The sequence below is a fragment of the Haliaeetus albicilla genome, unplaced genomic scaffold (genome assembly GCF_947461875.1).
Source record: "Haliaeetus albicilla unplaced genomic scaffold, bHalAlb1.1 scaffold_165, whole genome shotgun sequence".
Classification (NCBI taxonomy): domain Eukaryota; kingdom Metazoa; phylum Chordata; class Aves; order Accipitriformes; family Accipitridae; genus Haliaeetus; species Haliaeetus albicilla.
This window is the reverse complement of record NW_027212551.1, coordinates 1-21,911: the sequence shown is the minus strand read 5'-3', so window position 1 is coordinate 21,911 and position 21,911 is coordinate 1. Positions and strand designations below refer to the sequence as shown.

Here is a 21,911-nt window from a genome sequence, read left to right as displayed (position 1 = left end):
CACAAGCTCCCCATATCCCTTGTGTCTGAACTCCTGCCAGATTTTCACGCCAGGTGCTTGTGCAAAGCCTGCATACACCCTTACTCGTTTCCATTTCTTGTTTTAAATTCTGAAGAAGTTGACTTGTGCTCGAGCAGGGTTTGAGTCTGACTTGCAATGTTCTCCTTGCTCTTGTGCTATGGGATGCTCTGTTTCTTGTTTTCCTGCCTGCAGAAAGGATGCGGGTACCACCTGGACCTTTTTGTGGTGGCCGTGATGCTCGGGGTGTGCTCTGTGATGGGGCTGCCCTGGTTTGTGGCTGCGACCGTCCTGTCCATCACCCACGTGAATAGCCTCAAAGTAGAGTCTGACTGCTCAGCTCCAGGAGAACAACCCAAGTTTCTGGGGATACGAGAGCAGAGAGTCACTGGCTTGCTGATCTTTGTGCTCATGGGCTGCTCCGTCTTCTTCACTTCCGTGTTAAAGGTGAGAGGAAAATGCAAACCACCCAACAACCGCGAGCTTGTTGGAGGTTACCGAAAAACAGTCCCCTCTCTGCAGGCCTGAGTAGTTAGTTGTGGAGCGGAGGAGGAGGAGGTGATCCCAACCCTTGGGGCTTGACCCACGGTGGGAACCAGCCTCCGTTAGGCTTTGCAGCCCTTCAGGCCCCCGTTTGGTGTGCTCGAGGCGAGCGAGCAACGCAACTGCTTGAATTTTCGGGTGCCTTTCAGGCCCGCCCATGTTTATGGGTTACAGTTGAGCATATTCAGACCAGCACATCTGCTCTCATTCAAACAGGCAGCCCTTTACTGGCTGCAATTTGCTCCCCAAACGCCCCGGAGCAGCCGTTCCCAGGAGCTAAACACACTGAGGTCATCCCCGTGGGCTTCCTTGCACGTTCCTCCCACAAAGTAATCTCGTCTCTAGGCTAAAAGGAGGCCTGTGGCCTTTGCCTGTTGCCCCAAGAATAGGCAGAAGTGTTTTTCTACCGCCACAGAATGCGGCATAGGGTAGCACGGGTGAAATCACCTATTTTCCTCCAACCTTTCTGGAAAATAGGATTATTCTGAGGAGAGGTAACTCCCAAGTTCAGCCTAAAGCAGAGCCTTAGCTCACTCGTGTGCACAAAATCTTTAATGGTTAAAATCTGACCCATCTCTAAGCCTGAACGGAAGCTGGAAAGCTTCAAGCAATTTTAGGCAGTGCCTGTGGAAGAGGGTGGTAATACTGAAAATGCAATATAGAAAAAGAAACGATTGCATTCTTTTCTTTTTTTTTCTTTTTCCCCCCAGTTTATACCAATGCCTGTGCTTTATGGTGTCTTTCTCTACATGGGTGTGTCGTCGCTCAGAGGAATTCAGGTATGGACTCTTTTACAGCGTGCAGCATGTCGGCTCCCTGGTATTTTGTCTCCGTAGCAGCAGGGAAAAAAGCAGTGGCATGGGAAGAACTTCTCGCAGAGCAAGCAATGAAACTCTTTTGTGTAAGAAAAAGATTGGTGGAGGCACAGGAGGTATATAGGGCTGGGAGGACCAGGCAAGTTCAGCGCTCTCTGTTTCAGGGTTTAGGGCCGGTCAGTGTTTGGTTACGTGAAAGCGGGGGAATTCAGTGCAAAGGGAAGGCAGTTTCTACCACTGGTGGAAATCCTCGCTGGGGGATTCAGTGGGCCAAGAAATGCTAATAATGGAATGGCATGGAATAGTTGCCGTTTGGTGGGCATCTCTCAGGGGCAAGCCGGTTGATAGATGGAGTGAAGGGAAAATGGGTGCTGCTCCCAGGAGGAACGCGGTGGGATCCAGGATTTCTGACGGCAAGCGAGATGCTGCAAACTGCCTCCACGTCTCGAGAGGGCCAGAAACTTGCCGCAGTCCCAAGGTGGCAACCTTTCCCTTTTATTTTGCAGTTCTTTGATCGCTTGAAGCTGTTTTGGATGCCGGCGAAACACCAGCCGGATTTCATCTACCTGCGGCACGTGCCCTTGCGAAAGGTGCATTTGTTCACGGTGATCCAGCTGACCTGCCTCGTCCTGCTCTGGACCATCAAGGTGTCCCGTGCCGCCATCATCTTTCCCATGATGGTAAGAGCTGCTGCCGCTTGGCAGCGGGGTGTTTGCAGCGTTGGAGCGAGAGGTGGCATCGTCTCTGAGCTCACCGCATCTTCCCTCTTATTCGTGAAGGTTTTGGCTCTCGTCTTTGTCCGGAAAGCGATGGATTTCTGCTTCTCAAAGCGAGAGCTCGGCTTTCTGGATGACCTTATGCCAGAAAGGAAGAAGAAGTTGGACGATGCCAGAAATGAAGCCGGAGAAGAAGAAGAAGAGGTAAGGCTTGCTGGGTCCTCGGGGCTGGACATCTCCGTCGGGCTGTGAGATTGCCTGTTTCTCTTACAGCTTGTCTGGAAACGTTGGGGGAAGATCAGCACTCAGTCGAAATAGATCCCAATAGCCTGGATCCCACGTTGTAACCTTTGTTTCCTCAAGTAGCAGTGAGCTGAACAGTTGAATACAGGTGTAATTTTTAAAACGAGTTGTTTTTCACAAAGGTCATTATCATTATGATGATTATTATTAGATGGTGATGCTGCTGCTGCTGCTGCTGGCAAGATTTGCTCATAATCGTGTTTTGAACACACAATCCCCCTGCCCTGAAATCTTTGGAGTGAACGGTTTCTCCCCTGCTGCACTAATACCTATAGCTGCCAAGGGGCAGAAGGGGAGGGCAGACTGCTAAGTTTGTGCTGGGCATTCAGCTTATCTCCACTTTGACCAAAGACAGAGAACGTGATTTGTCCCTTTTTAACATCAGGAGTCCAGGAGGGCGATGGAAGCTGCTGCTGCTGCAAGTTCAGTTCAGCTGAACGTGGGGAAGACCAGTGACGTGGATATCCCAAAGCAAGGCAGTGACAGGTAAAGCCCCACCAAGCGCCAGGACCCCCGGCAAGATTAGCTTGAAGGTGTTTGGCAGAGTTTTCTCCACTTGCCTCTTTGTGGGGCATCCCACAGAAACCAGCAGGCAGCTTGGTGGGAAAATCAAATTCGGGGGCAGGGCTGCAGGAGGTGATCGCAGGGCTCTGACCCCAAGCAGAGTGGCTGCAGCGCTCGCGTTTGACCCCCAAAGCTTGCATTATCAGTGCCTTTACGGTAGCTGGAGATCCTCATGCTTACACATGAGGAGTTGCAGGCGTGATCTGTACCAGCAGTGGCTTGGGAACCCGGACCGGGGCTAAACCCCAGCAAGAGCCTTTGCACAGAGCTGTTGCTCTGCGGCTCCCCGGCTTGCCTCCCAAAACTCCTCATCCAGCAAAACCTCCCACGCTTATGCGGAGCTTTGATTCTCGGGGCTCCGCTGTTCCTCTTGCTGATGCTAATGCCCTTGGTGGCATCAGTTCCCATAATCACGGATTGCTATGTAAAATATTTATTGCAGGACTGATCTTTCTGAGATTATTACCCTGGATGAAATGTCACAAACGACCGTATGGAAGGCTCTCACTTTGAAGACAGAAACCCTTTGAATCCAGGGAGGAAAAAGGTAAAGGATTGCACGTGAACATGACCGTGCTCCTCTGCAAGCGACGGCGCACGCCTATGCTTTTCCCACGCTTTGGCCGGCAAGGCTGAGCAAACGGCCTGTCCCTGGGAACAGGCAGTGAGGACCGTGGCATGCAAACCAGCTCCTCTCTGCTGGGGTGGTCCCCCGAACAGGGCTGAATCAGCAGCAGCTGGCAGGTCTTCCACTGATGATGCTCTCCCTCTTTTTCTCTTCCCTTCGCCTTTCCCCACTCCCGCTTTTCACGTTTAGGAATCTTGACTTTGAAGGAGAGGAGTGAGAGCGTGACTTGGGGATGTGCCAACGGAGACGGAGGGAGAAAGCGCTTTGTTTCAGTTGGAGGATTCCCATTAAAGCCATGCAGACGTTTTCAGTTATCCTTGGTGTGCTTCAGGCATTCAGTATCTCTAGACCAGCAAGCTGAGGTGAACGTCACAGTCAATGGGAGTTTGGTGGTGTTAAGTCTGCGTGCGTACGTGCGTGTGGGGGTGTGGGTTTGTAGTGGTAGAGGGACTGCTACTGCTTTATCATTCAGTGCTGCTCTTTTAATACCTAATTCCTCTTCTTTTTTTTTTTCTCTTTTTTCCAAATGTAAACTGGGAACGTCCAAAATAATTTTCTGTTATATTTGATGCATTCTCCACTTTCTTCTTCATCACGACCGGGTTTTTGTTCTGGTTTGGGGTCCTGGCTTTAATTCACTCTTATGTCTCTTACTGGTACGAGAGGGATGCCCTCTGTGGCAGGGCAGCATAGAGAGCGTCTGAGCAGTTGGCCTAAGGTGAAAGAAAAGCATTTGCTCCCTGCGCTCCAGTTTTACCTCTCTTGGTTTGGTTTGGTTTCTTTTTTTTTTTTGCTTTGGCTCTGCCATCAGCCTGGAAGCTGCAAAATGCAGAACTGCCACCTTCTTGTCCCCGGGCTGTAAACTGCATCTAAGGGAGCACTTCAGGTATTTGATTTTGAATACACCGTATGGTCACAGGAGTGGCCAGATGAGACCTGGGGCTCTGTGTCCCTGGGCTGCCCCCTCTGTTGTTCCTCCACTTTCCTTCTGTATTGGGTCTGGCTGAGTTGGAGTTCCTTTACCCCACAGCAGCCCTCGTAGTGCTGTGCTCTGTACTGGTAGCTAGAAAGCTGTTGATAACACAGCAGTGTTTTGGCCATGGCTGAGCAGTGCTGGCACAGCATCGAGGCTGTCTCTCTAACATTCCCCCCCTCCCCAGTAGGCGGGGGGTGGGCAAGATCTTGGGAGGCGAGGTAGCCAGGAAGAAGGCGTACAGGCAGCAAGAAGAGGCATCTAGGTAGCAAGTAAATCTTAGGTCCCTTCAGACGCTGGGGACCCTGCGTTCATGCAGCATTGGGCAGACCCCAGATGGATTTTCCCTTGGCACACTGTACAGATCCTGCCTGTGGAGAAGTTCCTCCTTTTGGTCATTCACGGTGTTATACAACTTTTCTTAGAAGAAAACAACTCTATGCGTAAAGGATGTTCACGCGCGGACTTCTTGCTGTACTTTAGATAACGGCAGGGCCGCGCAGGTGGCGTAATCGCTGGTACCAAGCAGGAGCTGCCTGGAGGCTCCTCTGTTACAGTCAACCAGCTCCGTTTATCCTGCGGCCAAGGGACATGTGTAGGGACACAGCCTGAAGGCCACGCTGTAGGTACAGCACGGCACAGACCTGCACCCGCTCAGGTTAACTGTTAGGTGGATCCCTAACTCCTGGAGGTACAGTGATCTCCCAGTCAGGATCTCTGCACCAGGCTGTTAAACTGCACGGTAACTCGGGAAGCAGAGAAGGTCCAGATCTGGAGGGGATGGTTAAGCACAGGGCCTCACGTTGAACCTCCTCCTCTAAGCTTGTCCTGTGCTTACAGGGTTCTCAAGCCTCTCGGGCATCTCCCAGACTGGCCGGTTACTCCCAGCTCCCTCGTTCCTGCCTTCCCCTGCCTGCCTGCCTGCCCCACTTTGGCCCCTGCAGCAGCACTCAGCTGAGCACCCTCCGTTGCTCCTGGGGAAAGAGCGTCCTCCTTGCTCTCCGTGGCGTTCCCCCAGCACACGGTGCTGTAGCAAGGACAAGGCAGTCAGAGACAGACACAGCCTGTTGAGCAGAGCGTCCTGCACGCAGTGCTTCCGATAGAGCAGCTCAGGAGCAAGGAGGTGAGCTGGGTGTGCTGCCTCTCACAAAGAGCATTTTACATCGGCGACCTTCCCTGCTGGACCCTCTGCAGCCTCTCTTTTTCCCGGCGTTGTAGGTGTTAAGTTGTGTGGTTAAAGGTTCATCTCCACAAACACAGAGGAGGACAAAGGAGCAATGGCAGGCAGGGGAACCCCAGTGACCTAGGCAGAGGCAAGGGAGCACCCTGCTGTGGCTTTTGCCAGGGCTGTCGCAGGAGAGGGATCGCCCACATTGCCTGGGTATGAGGCTCACCAGACAAGTATTGACTCTCGCTTGCTCAGCTCACAGACTGACGGGGGGGATGCGCTTCTGTGGCCATGCCCTGCCTCTGAAGCCCGGCCGTAGACAAAAAACTGGCTCAAACTGTGAAGGTTACCAGGCAAGACGTGACGGGGTGCACGTGTGTGGCAAGGTCTGTGCGTGTGAATGTCTGAAACTGAATTCTGAGCTGTCAAGCAGAAGCCTGCTTCTTGCTACACGCAGCCAGCGTGGGCTGGTTGTAAATTTGGGTAACACCTGGAATAAGCAAAAGTGGCATGTCCCGAATCCTACAGTTAATACAGAGCTAGGAGCCAGAAGCCTTAATTCGGAGGCTGATCAGGCCTCGTACTGCTCACATAGACAACTTAGATTGGGAAAAGTGGGGGCATGGGGTTCCAGAAAGAAGAGGTGGTGGCAAAAAGAAGGGTTCCCAGCAAGAAGAAGGGATCTTGAAGAGAAGAAAGGGACCCAGGAAGGAAAAGGTGAAGATCCTGGCTGGAGGAAATATCCTGGAAGTGGCGGAAGATCTTGGAGACCAGAGAGCCGCGTGGAGACAAGTGCCAGGGGATGCCCAGGGACCTTGACCAGCACCCTGCGAAACTGGTAACGGCGAGCAGCTGCACAGCAGGAACCAAGGTGATGTTCTGCCTGACCTTCCCGGGCCTGCAGTAGCCTCCCTGCTGGGAAGGGGAGTTGGATCAAGCAACTGCAGGATTCAATAGGAATGCATTTCACGAAGGTAAAGAGGACACAGCAGTGGCTTGGAAACGCTGGTTGGTTTAATGGTAAAACTGGAATTATTCTGTGAACTGTGCATTCCTTTTAATATGGACTTAATTTAAAATAGCTGCTTTGAAGTTGTTCTGACTTCACCTTAATCGACACCTGCAATCTTCATCATCTTATCTTCTCCAACAGCGACACCACACCCTGCCCCTCCCCACCCCCTGCAAAAAAAACCCAAACCCAACCCAGGAAAAGAAGGACTTCAAGGGCAAGCTAGGCAGCAAAGTTGTGCGAGATTGGTCAAACTGCTCAAAGTTTGCAGAGAGATTGGAGCTTGCAATTCAGATGTGCGTCGCTCAGCATGGGGAGGGTGGTACGCACCTTTCACTGGAGTCAGAGGGAAAAACAGGGAGAAGGGAGCTGCAGCGTAAAGAGTAAAGAAGGACACAACATTCTTAGGAAAACTCTCCTTTTTCTTTCCTTTTCCTTGCTCCTTCGCTTCCAGAACTCCGTGGTCGCAGTTTGTGCTGCCTCACCTCCAGCACAGCGTGCAGAATGAAACGACTGTCACAGAATTCGTCCTCCTGGGGTTCTGCAGCACCCCAGCCCTGCAGCGCTGCCTCTGGCCTTTTCTCTGCCCTCTGCTCTGCCACTCTGATGGGAAACGCACTTGTCTTTCTGCTTATCTGCCTGGACTACTGCCTCCACAGCCCCATGTACTTCTTCCTCTGCCACTTCTCCATCGGGGACATCTGCTACGCCTCCAGCAATGTCCCCCGTATGCTAAGGAGCCTCCTTGGACAAGGCAGAACCCTCTCCGTTGCTGGGTGTGGGGCACAGATCCATCTTTATTTAATCTTTGCACTTACAGCGTGCGTGCTGCTGGCCGTGATGTCTCATGTTCGCTACGTGGCAATCTGCCGTCCCCCGCGCTATGCCCTCATCATGATCTGGAGGCTGCGCCTCAGCCTTGCCACGGTTTTGTGGGCTTTGGCGTCCGTATTTGGTACACTGCAAGCCTCTCTGGCTTTACACCTGCCTTTCTGCGGCCCCTGCGAGGTTGTCCACTTCTCCTGTGAAGTTCTTGCTGTCTTAAAGCTGGCCTGCACTGCCGCTCCTGCCAATAAAGTCCTGATCTTTGCTATTTGTGTGTGCTTCTTCCTCTTGCCTTTAGCCTTAATCCTGATTTCCTCCCTGGACACCCCGGCCACCGATCTGCGCATCCGCTCTGTGCCAGGATGGCACGAAACCTTGTCCACGTGTGGCTCCCACCCGACCGTGGTGGGTGTCTTTTATGGAAACGCCATCTTCATGTACGCGGGGCCCGGGAGCGGTAACTCCTCTGGGAGGGAGAAAGTTCTTTCCCTTTTCTGCAGTCTCGTCAGCCCCAGTTTGAACCCCGTCATTTACAGTCGGAGGAACAAGCAGGTGAAGGAAGCCTTGCTGAAGCTTCAGAGAAGGAAGAGGGTCTTTCATTCCGTCTAGCTGGTGCTCTAGGCTTTCACCTGTCTCCTGTCTTTCTGCTCTTTCTTCCTGAGCTCTTGGGGTATTTCTCATGGAATGTTAAGTGGTTAAAACGTAACACAAGACATGGTTATTCAAATGCATTTGTCTCTTGTTTCTCTGTGCAGTCTGATGAATATCACGACACAAAATGACTCATTGTTATTCCTTGTATTGCAGATAACTAATTCTTGTTCCTCAGATGCAGCCGTCCTAGACGGGTAGTATGTTCCACCGGAACCAGGTGGAGAAAGCAGTCTTCTCGGTTCTAGCTAGCAGTCAGGATAAACTACTGTGTAGCAGGGTTTTTTTCTGAATCTACCCATTGATCCAGTAAGATATTCTTTTTCCCTACCGTATTTGTACCTCCTGTTATGCTCAGGATGCTAGAGCTTCAGCTCTACTGTTAGAAAGAAAAAGAGAGAAAACATGCTGCTGCTAATGGGCTTTGCTTCTCAGGAGGGCGAACGAGCCTGTGAAGGGTTTTCCTTCTGCACACTTTTGAGCCTGATACCTCTCATGCAGGAAGTTTCTCTGTTCTGGAGAGTTTTTGCTCAAAGCAGAGCTGGCTTCTCCCCAGGCACTAAGTTTTCCAAGCGGGAAGGGTCTAGGGGTGCGTGGCTTTAAGTAGCTGCCTGGATCCGCATCATAGCTTGTGATTTCATAATGGTCCCTATTGTGTCTCTGGAGTTGGTGCACACTGGGTGCCGCTTAGCTCCTCCCGTGAGGGCTACTCCATCAGTCCCTGGGGAATCGGGCCCCCTGACTGACCTGGAGGTTCAGTTGTCCCCAAAACCCAGTGACTGACGTGAGGATGAACCCCAACGGGGGTTACAAAATGACACTTCTGGAAGAGTTACAGGTAGCACGGCCGGGGCTCAAAAGTGCAGTTTTGTGGGTTGGGTTTTTTTTTTCCAGTTTGGAAATCACTTTTTTAGACAGGAACCTCAAGATCAAAGCAGGAGGTGGGTTTGTTTGGTCTGAAACACTCATCCCTCTCCTGCTGTATTAAATACGTCCAGACTCTCGTGGTATACAGTACAGGTGATGTTATGGGCTGTTTTATTTGCGTATGGGAAGAAAAACCTCCTACAAGTCCGTGGTTTTAGGGCTGTGCCTGAAGGAGGAGGAGGCACGCAGAGGCGTGATGGCTCGTGGACTCGCGTGGACGCAGGGGTGGATGATGGCTGGGAGGACGTAAGGGAGCTCTCCACCCCCAGCCCCAACTTTTCCCTTCTTGTCGTTGCTAAACAGAGACATGACGAGGAGGCAGTGATTGACCGGGGAAGAAGGAGCAACGCTGTCAGTGTTTGCTATGAGAAGGAGGAGTTGGAAGGTGAGTCTCTGCTGAGATCCTGGTAGAGGAGCCACCAGCCCAGTGCGTTTTCCCATTGCACAAAGTCTCTCCTGTGTGCCTTGTTGGGTGTCGCATCATGTGCAGCAAAACGTGCCGCGCTTCTCAATAAAGCAGCACAGTTATTGTCACGTTTTTTACTATTACGGCTTTTTAAACGGAGGGAAGAAGCCCCCCGGGAGGCCACGGTGTGAGTTGTAGCCATGGGGCTCGATAATTCACGGCTTTTTTTCTCGCAGAGGCTGCTCCTGGCTTGGAGAGGTCAGGAGAATCATGTCAGGAGAATCATTTCAGGGCTGCAGACGCGGGGCTGTGATTTTCTTTTTTTGTTCTGGAGTTCATTACGATGGGAGTGATTTGATCGTCTCTTGTCGCCTCGTGCCATACAGCGATTTTGAAAAGAATTAGCTTGTGTTGCTGCTTAATGAGCAAGTCTGAGTGTTGTCCAGCCGAAGCTGGAATTTGAGAAGAGGTCCGATACTCTGGGGGCACTTTTAGATGACCCGGAGCCAACACTTGTTGTTGCTGTGCTGTTGCAAAGCTCGAGTAAAATAGGCTTGGAAAAAAGGAGGTCCAGTGAAAATAACATTAAGGGAAGCTGGCGTTGCTCCTGGGATTTAACCGTGGCTTAGCAAGGCACCGGCCACCTCAACCATTGCCGCAATGCCGAGAGTGCTGCAAAAAACGCTGCTTTTTCGCAGGCCACCGGACCCTGTACGTGGGCGCGCGGATGCCACTGGTTAGGCAGAGCCACCGGCATCACCGACGCCACAGCCAGAAGCATCGGGAAGGGGAACGGGAGAAGGACTCTGCCCCGACAGAGCAGGGCTACCACTGTAAGTCCCACCGCGGCATTCGCTAAACTCCTGGGGGCAGCGTGGGCGCTGGGGCCTTCTGCAAGCAGGTCCCCGTGGCTAGTTTGAGTGAGTTGCTGTTCTTCCGAGGGAAAGTAGTGGCCTTATTGCGCAACGCCCTCTTTTTCCTAAGTTTTACTTTTTTTTTTTTTTTTTTTTTTTTAATGCAGTTAAATGCCTAATGGGTTTAGGCTCGTCTTCCTTAGAGGGATCCTGGCTTTAAAAATGGCAATGTGGGGAAGGAAAGCAGCCCATCCTTATGCAGAGGTGGACTAGATGCTTCTCCTTCTCCACGGCTCTGTGCAAGCCCAGACAGACGCAGGGGAGAGGGGCCAGCCCAGTGTTTATGGCTGCACTGGTGCTGATGGCCACTTTGCACGTGAGCGTGACGAGCTGTGTTCAGGCGCGGTAACGGGATGGGTCTTTGCCTTCTGCCCCCAGGCTCCCCGTCCCAGCGGGTGCAGTTCATTCTCAGGACCAAGGAGGACGAGCAGCACGTCCCTCACCACTTGTTCTCCGAGTTGGATGAGATCTGCGTAAAAGAGGGCCGAGATGCCGAGTGGAAGGAAACGGCAAGGTAAATCCCCGCTGCTTGGCTGCGGTGGGAGAGGAGTCCCCGCACCGGCAGCGCCCGTGGGCTCTGCTTTCTCCTCTCCAGGACGCGAAGCTTTTGCAGCTGCAGGTGGCGGCACGAGGAGCCTTCTCCTCTTGCCACCCCGTGGCTCTGTCAAAGGGGTTGCAGAGCGGGGGCTGTTTTCTTGCAATGGGGCTGATCGCACCCGATGTCCGCAGGTGGCTGAAGTTTGAGGAGGACGTGGAAGACGGCGGCGAGCGCTGGAGCAAGCCCTACGTTGGCACGCTGTCCTTGCACAGCCTCTCCGAGCTGAGGAGCTGCATCAGCAAGGGGTCGGTGCTGCTGGACATTTGTGCCAACAGCATCGAAGAGATTGCAGGTACCGTGGGCGCTGCATCCCTCCGGGAACAGCCGAGCTCAGCTCGCCACGGTGCTCTTCACTCCCAAATCAAACCCTGCCCCAATGGCACGTCCTTTTCCAGAAGTGCCACTGTGTTTTTCTCATGAGCTGTTTTTGGATGTAGACTGGGCGTGCAACATCGCACCCTTTTTTTATTCCAATACGGGGTCCTTTTGAAAGCAGTCTGTGGGGTTGGAGAAGCCACTAGAGAATATTCTGCAGCCAAAAAGGAGCGTGTGTCAGGGCTTAGCAGGCTGCTCTTAGAAATACGGAGTCTGCGTAAGAGCTGAACCTCCTTAAAGGAACTATTTCTTACAAGCTGTTTCCTCGCATTCTTTTTTTTACTTTTGCCTTAACATCCAGCTTTTAAGAGTTTTAAGGCAGAGTTTATCTGGCGATGACCAAGCAGTGTATTTCTGTGGGGAAGATACTTGAAGTTAATTGCAAAAGCCGCTTTGGAGAAGTTATCTTTGACTGGCGGCAGGTCTCCATTCAGCCCTTTCAAGGGCTGGAGAAGTCGGAGCCGTTCTTAGCACGTTTCTCCCTGGGCTCGGCAAATTGCACTCGATCAGCACGGGAAACTCTGGGAACGTCTGTGCTATAGATTGCTTATAATTTGGGTAAACGTGTAGAGTCAGAAAGGCCAGGTCGGGCAAGAAAATTGCGTTCTTTAGAATGGGAAATATTTATCTTAGCGGAATGATGAATAAGCACTTGGGTGATGTTTCTTAGCAAAAGAAAATTCTCGTTTTCGCTGCAAAGGCTGAACATTATTAAAAAGCCTTGCTATGCAAGGCTGAGCCGGCATTAGGGTACAGCCTGTGTGGCACAGCCTTCCCTGGGGGCTTTGGGGGTCGGGACTTGTTGGGGTTTCTGCTCTGATGGCTTTGTTTCCCTTTGCCATCCTCAGATATGATCCTGGCCCAGCAAGAACAGTCCACGGAGTTTGACGAGCACACGCGGGCGCGAGTTCGAGAAGTCCTTTTGAGGAAGCACCACCATCAGAACGAGAAGACAACCACCCTTCTCCCCGCTGTCTGCTCGTTTGCTGATGTGAGCAAGAGGCAGTCAGACCTGCACCTCCTCTACAAGCCAGGTGAGGGTTTCTGCAGGGCTGTGGCCCCATTAGACTTGTCCGGGCAAAGGAGAAGCGTCCCAGTTGCTCCTTGTCCATCTTTCTGAGTGTCTTTCTTTTTCCTACCAGCCCAAACAATCACCCCTTGTCCTTCTCCCACCGCTGCGGAAGCTAAAGATGGGGTGAACCCTGAGAGCGGAGCAATGGATTTAAGCAAGGTGAGACACTCGTAGCTTTCTTACGCCTTTAGGGCCAGATTTGCTCTTGCAAACTTGGCTGCAGAGTGTGCTGCAGAGTGCTGTGGGCTTTGCTTTTGGGGTAATTGCCTGAAAATCGCTTGTCGTGCCCAGGCGGAGCTGCACTTCATGAAGAAAATTCCCACCGGGGCTGAAGCATCCAACGTGCTCGTAGGAGAGCTGGATTTCCTTCACCAGCCCATCGTGGCATTTGTCCGCCTGAGCCCGGCTGTCCTCCTCTCAGGCATGACGGAAGTTCCCATCCCAACAAGGTGCGAATGAGAAGCGCAAATTTTTTCCGTAAAAAAGACACCCAACCAAACATCAAGCTGCAGGCATCAGTTTGGTGTCCCAAGGGAACAAGGCTAGTGGGAGGGGGAGCAAGCACGTTTCCCCCACCCACATCTCCTCGCCTTCGTTTCTCCATTCCCTGCTGTAGCTTTTAAACCCATTGGCCAATTGTAATGAAAGTTGGCCCCCAAATTAAATTTGCCGTCGGTTTTGAAGAATTTCAAATTCATCGCGGCGTCGCTGAGCCTACGTGTCCCGTCTTGAGCCACGCTCTGGGCTGGGAGCTGCCAGGGCTTTCCTTGGGTGCTCTTGGAGCAAGGACACCTTCTTCTCTCTCTCATTTTGTTTTTCTTGCCCAGGTTCCTGTTTGTTTTGCTTGGACCAGAAGGAAAAGCCCATCAGTACCATGAGATCGGCAGGTCCATGGCCACTATCATGACGGATGAGGTGCGACAAGATGAGATAGCTCCGGGTCATTTTTGCCTTTCTTCAGCTCTCCCTGTCTCTGAAGTAGTGAGGAAGAGGATTTGCTGTCCCAGCTGCCCGCAGCTCTCCAAATAGCCCAGCCCTCTTTCTCACCCCAAAGCAAACACGCAGATTTGCATCACCCCACATCCTGGAGGCTGAAATCCCACCCGGGGTGCATCCTGCACCTCATCCTTCTCGCCGGGTTCCCCAGCACGCTGTCCCCAGTGGTGGCATTGCCAGGGCCAGTAAAACTTCTCTTGCTCTTTAAGCAGAAGGGTATGGTGTGCCATGGGGGACGGGGGCCTCGTGGGGGAGATGATTACAAATGCCCCGATGCACAGATTTTTCCTTTTGGGGGCATATTTCCTGCCCTTTCCAGCAGGAAATTTTGGGGAGAAAGCCTTGCGTTTAGCCAAGAGCTTATTGCACTGGTTAGGACATCCGAGCTGGGTTGTCCTCTCACCAGGTTGTCTTCTATTGGCAGGTTTTCCGTGACGTTGCCTATAAAGCCAAGAACGGGGCTGACCTCGTGGCTGGCATCGACGAGTTTCTGGATCAGGTCACGGTCTTGCCGCCAGGAGAGTGGGATCCATCGATCCGAATCGAGCCCCCGAAAAACGTCCCTTCGCAGGTGGGAGGCGCGAGGGGGACGGGCAGGACGGCTGGGGATGCTGTTCAGGGGCCCAAATTCACAAGGTCCCACTCTGACACAGTCACAGAGCCAGACCAGACGCAAGACAAGCCAGCGGTTACAAGTCCATAGCTTTATCTTACTTCCATTTTAACAGGAAAAAAGGAAGATGCCAGGAGCTCTTGATGACAGTGCTTCTCACAGCACGCTGGAGAAACACAGTGGCCCTGAACTGCAGCGGACGGGAAGGTGGGAGCTTTAACAGTTTGGGTTTTTTTTTCTGTTTGCCTCTCAAATCTGAGCAGGCACCTTCCCTTCTAGCAGGTCTTTGGGGTTAGCTGGTTCAGTGAAGGGGCTCCACATTGCCAGCTTGGTCCCCTGGGCTGGGCAGGGGGGAGATCTGGGCGGCTGGGCTCAGCCCCAGCCATCACCATTGCATGCAGGTTTCCTTGATTTGGGATGAAGGAGGGTGCTTCTTTTTAGCCACGAAAGTTACTCTGTGCTTGTGATTGCCCTTCTGCAGCAAAGCAAAGTCAGCGTGTTCCTCCAAGAGAACAGACTCTCTTCTTTTTCCTTCCTGCAGGCTCTTTGGAGGTTTGAGCCTGGATGTGAAGCGGAAAGCCCCGTGGTTCTGGAGCGACTTCCGGGATGGTCTGAGCCTGCAGTGCCTGGCGTCCTTCCTCTTCCTCTACTGTGCCTGCATGTCCCCTGTCATCACCTTTGGGGGACTGCTGGGGGAGGCGACCAATGGCCACATAGTGAGCACCTCTCTCTGTTGGGGGGCATGGGGGAGGATCAAACTCAGGCCAAAGTCCTTGCTGCAGTGAATTGGCTTTGGTTTTTGTTTCTCCCTAACGCTTTATTTACTCACGGCTGCCTCTCTTCCCCGGACAGAGTGCCATGGAGTCGCTGCTGGGCGCGTCCATGGCCGGCGTGGTGTATTGCCTCTTTGCCGGCCAACCTCTCACCATCCTCGGCAGCACCGGACCCGTCCTCGTGTTTGAGAAGATCCTCTACAAGTTCTGCAAGTAAGGCTGGCTGCCGCAGCTGGGTGCTGTGAGAGCCTTCAGAAGGGGGCAGTGATGGAGAAAAGATGCTTTTCTTTTCTTTTTCTTAGGGGTAGTTGCTAGATTTTAGTGACAGTCCTTTTGTTGCGATGGCTTTGGTGGGAGATAAACCACCCTTGTTGCCATAAGGTTTATTATTAAGCCCCAGGTTGCTGGCAGCAGGTGACTGGGTGCAAACCCAGCTGGTTTCAGTGTTAGGGCGTCAGGGTGATGTGGGAGAACACCACCTGGCCCAAGAGGGACCTGACCTCAAGCAGCCTCCAAGGTGTTAACACAAGATCCTTGTTAAACAGTGGTAACTAAATAATTGGCCTCTCCTCCTGTGGGTCTACCCCCTGCACCACAGCCCCGAGGCTCTCTGTAGTAGTACGTGGAAACTGCATTTCCCATCCGCAGCCTTGACACGCTCCAAAATTGCTCCCCGCTTTCCCCGAAGGCAGGCATGGCTCAGGGCCTCTTGCTGGCCTTTCCAGCCTTTGTTTCATTTTGCTTTCCCAGGGAGTACACGCTCTCCTATCTGTCTCTGCGGGCGTGCATTGGGCTGTGGACCGCCTTCTTGTGCATAGTGCTGGTGGCCACCGACGCCAGCTGTTTGGTGTGCTACGTCACCCGCTTCACGGAAGAAGCCTTTGCCTCCCTCATCTGCATCATCTTCATCTACGAGGCTCTGGAGAAGCTGAGTCACCTGCGAGACACCTACCCTGTGCACATGCACAGCAAGCTGGACTTCCTCACCAGCTACTAGTGGGTTTCTTTCCCCCTGAGAAAGCTGCTGCCCCTTGGCAGGAGCTCCGGGCTGCACCTCCATCGCCTTTCCCTTACCCCTGTCTTGGCTTCTCTCCTGCCAGCTGTAAGTGTGAGGCACCGACCCATCCCAGCAACGAAACGCTGCGTTTCTGGGCGAGCAACAAGATCAACGTGTCTGGCATCGCCTGGGAAAACCTCACGGTGACCGTAAGTGCCCCGAGCCACTGCTTCCTCGCGCCGCGGCCATGGGGTCCAGGGGCATTTGCATGGTGCAGAAGTCAGAGCCCTTCAGGGAATGATGGGCTTCAAACTGTGCTAGTGCTGCTCGGAAAAGTCCTTGCTTAAATCTAGCGTGTGGTTTTAACCCGCTTGGTCCTGGGGAGGAGAGTCCACCTTGTCCCAGTCTACCTGGTCCCCAACGTTGTGGGTAGCAAGCGTCCCCCTCAGGCCTGTTGCAGGACAGTATTTCTGACTGGGAGGAAGGTTAAGTAGTGGGTGGTTTGATTATTGTAGAAGTTGTAGGACTTAAGTTCATGCTTGAAAGATAGTAATTGGTCTCCTTAATGGGTTCCTAGTAACTCCAGGCCTTGCTTTCTCGTTCAGTGCTGTCTGTAGGTACATGCATAAATTTGCATGTCTGAGCAGCCTCTCAGGCTGTTGTTGCTGGAAGCAGAGCCCGGGCCTAGGGCGGCAGGCTCTTATGGTGGCCTTCATGCCCTCTTGGCCAGGTTCTGCGAGCCCTCCCCTGGGACGGGATGATTTGTCTCTTCTCCTCCTTTCCTACCATGGTTGTCTTTAGCCCTCCTTCCCTCTTCCCTCTCTCTCTATCCCCAAGAGTTTCCAGTGTTTCCTCTTCCCTCTGGTGTCTTCTCTAGCCACGATTGCTCAAATGGCAGGCAGAGGACGTGCCGAGGGTGTGTGGTATGGTGTCCCCTCACATCTCATTTCTCCGCTCTGTAGTTCGATGTGTCACTTGTTCAGCTGCTGCTGCTGCTCATTAAATATAATGAGCAGGAGCTCATATAATAAATTAAATATAATTGGCAGGAGCAGTTACAGGGTCGTGGATCTTGGACCAAGATCCTCAAAACCCCCTAGCTATGCGAGGTTTCCCTGCCGCACGTGCACTGCCTTTGTGTCCTGACGCTCTGTTTCTCCAGGAATGTCGGTATTTGCGTGGGGAGTTTCAAGGACCTGCCTGTGGACGCGACGGCCCCTACACGCCTGACGTGTTCCTCTGGTGCTGCATCCTCTTCTTCGCCACCTTTGCCCTGTCAAGCTTCTTGAAGAAGTTTAAAACCAGCCACTACTTTCCAACCAGAGTAAGCAGAAGATGGTGGCCAGCGTCCATCTCCACACTCGTTTCCCAAAATGGCTTTCCCGGAGCACTAAGCAGTATTTGCCCCGCCTTGGTCAAGCTGGGAAACGTTGGCCTTTGCAGGCCAAGCTCTCCAAGAGCTTGGATGTCCCGCACTCATTTCCATGAGTGCAAAATCATCGTAGCATTTCCCACCTGCCTCATGACCTGCCCCAGACTGAACATTTTTGGGGTTTGATTTTTTTAATTTTTTTTTTTTCCTCCTCAGGTAGTAGGAAGTCAGGTTTCCCAAAGTTTTGGGGTTTTTTTTCCTTACCTTCTGTGCATTATGTGCTCGAGCGGAAAGTAGAGTCAAATGAGGAGCTTCCTTTTGAGGACTAAAGGATGCCTCAGTGCCTTGTTGCCATTGTAGCTGTGAGTGTAGCTGTAGTGGCAGGCATCTGTTTTCTTATTTTTAATATTATTATTATTATTTTTAGGTTTTGACTTAAACCAACCCTTGTCCGCCTAATTAAGCTTTTTTTATTGTCTGACACCAGATCTCACAGGGACAAACACAGCAACAGTATCTAAGCAAGGGATCAGGCTGCACGTGCTCAGAGGGGTGGTGGGATTTGGTTAACCAGCCTTAATGTTGTGGATGTCTGCAACTCTTGCATCTCACGTTACGGCCCTGTTTGCCATGCCCCTTTCACCTCTGGTTCCTTGCCCCAGGTACGGTCCACAGTGAGCGACTTTGCTGTTTTCCTCACCATCGTCATCATGGTGCTCCTTGACTTTGTGGTTGGGATCCCATCGCCGAAGCTCCAGGTCCCCCATGCGTTCAAGGTAATGGGGTGTTTTGGCAGGTGGGGGTGCCACAAGGTGATGCCGGGGCAGGGCAGGGCTGAGTCTGGAGGAGATGCTGGTGGTGTGACCATCTCCTCTTCCACCTCCAAGTGCCTTGCTTCCTCCTGGAAAGGAGAAGATGGCCCCAAAACTAGATGCCTACAGGAGAAGTATCTAGAGGTGCTTGCAAAGAGGAGACTGGCACTGCTGAAGCCCACGGGAGAGGGGGACATGAAGCCAGGGCTGGGAGGTGCTCTGACACAGGGAGGGAGGGGAGAATGAAAGCCAGTGGAGTGCCTGGGCTGGGAGACGATGCTGATGTGTGGGCTTTGTTGCAGCCTACCAGAGACGACCGCGGGTGGTTCATCAACCCCATAGGACCCAACCCTTGGTGGACGGTGTTGGCTGCGCTCGTCCCAGCTCTGCTCTGCACCATCTTGATATTCATGGACCAGCAGATCAGTGCCGTTATTGTGAACAGGAAGGAGCACAAGCTGAAGGTAAGGGCCTGTGAGAGATGACGCCAGCCCCAGCCCCTTCTGGGCTGCAGGTCTGGGGAGAAGCTCTTATTCCCGATGCTTTCTGAAGGCATTGGTTTGGGACAAGGTCAGGCTGCGTGGCAGGATGCTCTCCTGGATTAACGATGATGCAGGGAGCAAGTGACAGGGCAGTTCAGATGAGCAACCTTTTGGAGGAGCAAATTAATCTTGGAGCAATACAGAAGCGCGTTTTTGTTTTAAAATGGCAGCAGCAGCAGGTGCGGGGAATGAATTGTTTTGATGCGCTGCCAGGGATAACTCAGAGTCACACCTTCCTTGCAAGTGGTAGAATTTTCTTTGTGAGTGAAAAAAATGGTTGGGTGGTTTTGGGTTGTGGGGTTCTTTTTTTGGAGAAGTATGTATCGCACAAGCTCCCCATATCCCTTGTGTCTGAACTCCTGCCAGATTTTCACGCCAGGTGCTTGTGCAAAGCCTGCATACACCCTTACTCGTTTCCATTTCTTGTTTTAAATTCTGAAGAAGTTGACTTGTGCTCGAGCAGGGTTTGAGTCTGACTTGCAACGTTCTCCTTGCTCTTGTGCTATGGGATGCTCTGTTTCTTGTTTTCCTGCCTGCAGAAAGGATGCGGGTACCACCTGGACCTTTTTGTGGTGGCCGTGATGCTCGGGGTGTGCTCTGTGATGGGGCTGCCCTGGTTTGTGGCTGCGACCGTCCTGTCCATCACCCACGTGAATAGCCTCAAAGTAGAGTCTGACTGCTCAGCTCCAGGAGAACAACCCAAGTTTCTGGGGATACGAGAGCAGAGAGTCACTGGCTTGCTGATCTTTGTGCTCATGGGCTGCTCCGTCTTCTTCACTTCCGTGTTAAAGGTGAGAGGAAAATGCAAACCACCCAACAACCGCGAGCTTGTTGGAGGTTACCGAAAAACAGTCCCCTCTCTGCAGGCCTGAGTAGTTAGTTGTGGAGCGGAGGAGGAGGAGGTGATCCCAACCCTTGGGGCTTGACCCACGGTGGGAACCAGCCTCCGTTAGGCTTTGCAGCCCTTCAGGCCCCCGTTTGGTGTGCTCGAGGCGAGCGAGCAACGCAACTGCTTGAATTTTCGGGTGCCTTTCAGGCCCGCCCATGTTTATGGGTTACAGTTGAGCATATTCAGACCAGCACGTCTGCTCTCTTTCAAACAGGCAGCCCTTTACTGGCTGCAATTTGCTCCCCAAACGCCCCGGAGCAGCCGTTCCCAGGAGCTAAACAGACTGAGGTCATCCCCGTGGGCTTCCTTGCACGTTCCTCCCACAAAGTAATCTCGTCTCTAGGCTAAAAGGAGGCCTGTGGCCTTTGCCTGTTGCCCCAAGAATAGGCAGAAGTGTTTTTCTACCGCCACAGAATGCGGCATAGGGTAGCACGGGTGAAATCGCCTATTTTCCTCCAACCTTTCTGGAAAATAGGATTATTCTGAGGAGAGGTAACTCCCAAGTTCAGCCTAAAGCAGAGCCTTAGCTCACTCGTGCGCACAAAATCTTTAATGGTTAAAATCTGACCCATCTCTAAGCCTGAACGGAAGCTGGAAAGCTTCAAGCAATTTTAGGCAGTGCCTGTGGAAGAGGGTGGTAATACTGAAAATGCAATATAGAAAAAGAAACGATTGCATTCTTTTCTTTTTTTTTCTTTTCCCCCCCAGTTTATACCAATGCCTGTGCTTTATGGCGTCTTTCTCTACATGGGTGTGTCGTCGCTCAGAGGAATTCAGGTACGGACTCTTTTACAGCGTGCAGCATGTCGGCTCCCTGGTATTTTGTCTCCGTAGCAGCAGGGAAAAAAGCAGTGGCATGGGAAGAACTTCTCGCAGAGCAAGCAATGAAACTCTTTTGTGTAAGAAAAAGATTGGTGGAGGCACAGGAGGTATATAGGGCTGGGAGGACCAGGCAAGTTCAGCGCTCTCTGTTTCAGGGTTTAGGGCCGGTCAGTGTTTGGTTACGTGAAAGCGGGGGAATTCAGTGCAAAGGGAAGGCAGTTTCTACCACTGGTGGAAATCCTCGCTGGGGGATTCAGTGGGCCAAGAAATGCTAATAATGGAATGGCATGGAATAGTTGCCGTTTGGTGGGCATCTCTCAGGGGCAAGCCGGTTGATAGATGGAGCGAAGGGAAAACGGGTGCTGCTCCCAGGAGGAACGCGGTGGGATCCAGGATTTCTGACGGCAAGCGAGATGCTGCAAACTGCCTCCACGTCTCGAGAGGGCCAGAAACTTGCCGCAGTCCCAAGGTGGCAACCTTTCCCTTTTATTTTGCAGTTCTTTGATCGCTTGAAGCTGTTTTGGATGCCGGCGAAACACCAGCCGGATTTCATCTACCTGCGGCACGTGCCCTTGCGAAAGGTGCATTTGTTCACGGTGATCCAGCTGACCTGCCTCGTCCTGCTCTGGACCATCAAGGTGTCCCGTGCCGCCATCATCTTTCCCATGATGGTAAGAGCTGCCGCCGCTCAGCAGCGGGGTGTTTGCAGCGTTGGAGCGAGAGGTGGCATCGTCTCTGAGCTCACCGCATCTTCCCTCTTATTCGTGAAGGTTTTGGCTCTCGTCTTTGTCCGGAAAGCGATGGATTTCTGCTTCTCAAAGCGAGAGCTCGGCTTTCTGGATGACCTTATGCCAGAAAGGAAGAAGAAGTTGGACGATGCCAGAAATGAAGCCGGAGAAGAAGAAGAAGAGGTAAGGCTTGCTGGGTCCTCGGGGCTGGACATCTCCGTCGGGCTGTGAGATTGCCTGTTTCTCTTACAGCTTGTCTGGAAACGTTGGGGGAAGATCAGCACTCAGTCGAAATAGATCCCAATAGCCTGGATCCCACGTTGTAACCTTTGTTTCCTCAAGTAGCAGTGAGCTGAACAGTTGAATACAGGTGTAATTTTTAAAACGAGTTGTTTTTCACAAAGGTCATTATCATTATGATGATTATTATTAGATGGTGCTGCTGCTGCTGCTGGCAAGATTTGCTCATAATCGTGTTTTGAACACACAATCCCCCTGCCCTGAAATCTTTGGAGTGAACGGTTTCTCCCCTGCTGCACTAATACCTATAGCTGCCAAGGGGCAGAAGGGGAGGGCAGACTGCTAAGTTTGTGCTGGGCATTCAGCTTATCTCCACTTTGACCAAAGACAGAGAACGTGATTTGTCCCTTTTTAACATCAGGAGTCCAGGAGGGCGATGGAAGCTGCTGCTGCTGCAAGTTCAGTTCAGCTGAACGTGGGGAAGACCAGTGACGTGGATATCCCAAAGCAAGGCAGTGACAGGTAAAGCCCCACCAAGCGCCAGGACCCCCGGCAAGATTAGCTTGAAGGTGTTTGGCAGAGTTTTCTCCACTTGCCTCTTTGTGGGGCATCCCACAGA

At 52.3% G+C, this 21,911-nt stretch overlaps 1 protein-coding gene across 1 annotated transcript; it reads left to right on the top strand.

The window, feature by feature from the left end:
- Positions 1–9,004: 9,004 nt before the first annotated feature.
- Positions 9,005–21,232, top strand: LOC138684358 (electroneutral sodium bicarbonate exchanger 1-like; the record flags this gene model as incomplete). Its single annotated transcript, XM_069778045.1, has 21 exons — positions 9,005–9,528; positions 10,248–10,394; positions 10,842–10,977; positions 11,193–11,353; positions 12,285–12,470; positions 12,579–12,667; positions 12,800–12,957; positions 13,336–13,423; positions 13,929–14,075; positions 14,233–14,324; positions 14,659–14,833; positions 14,970–15,103; positions 15,641–15,886; positions 15,991–16,096; positions 17,050–17,211; positions 17,922–18,035; positions 18,374–18,535; positions 19,153–19,404; positions 20,211–20,279; positions 20,822–20,995; positions 21,095–21,232. Coding segments are annotated over exons 1-21 (3,225 nt in total), but the record flags the coding sequence as incomplete, so codon positions are not given.
- Positions 21,233–21,911: the final 679 nt, after the last annotated feature.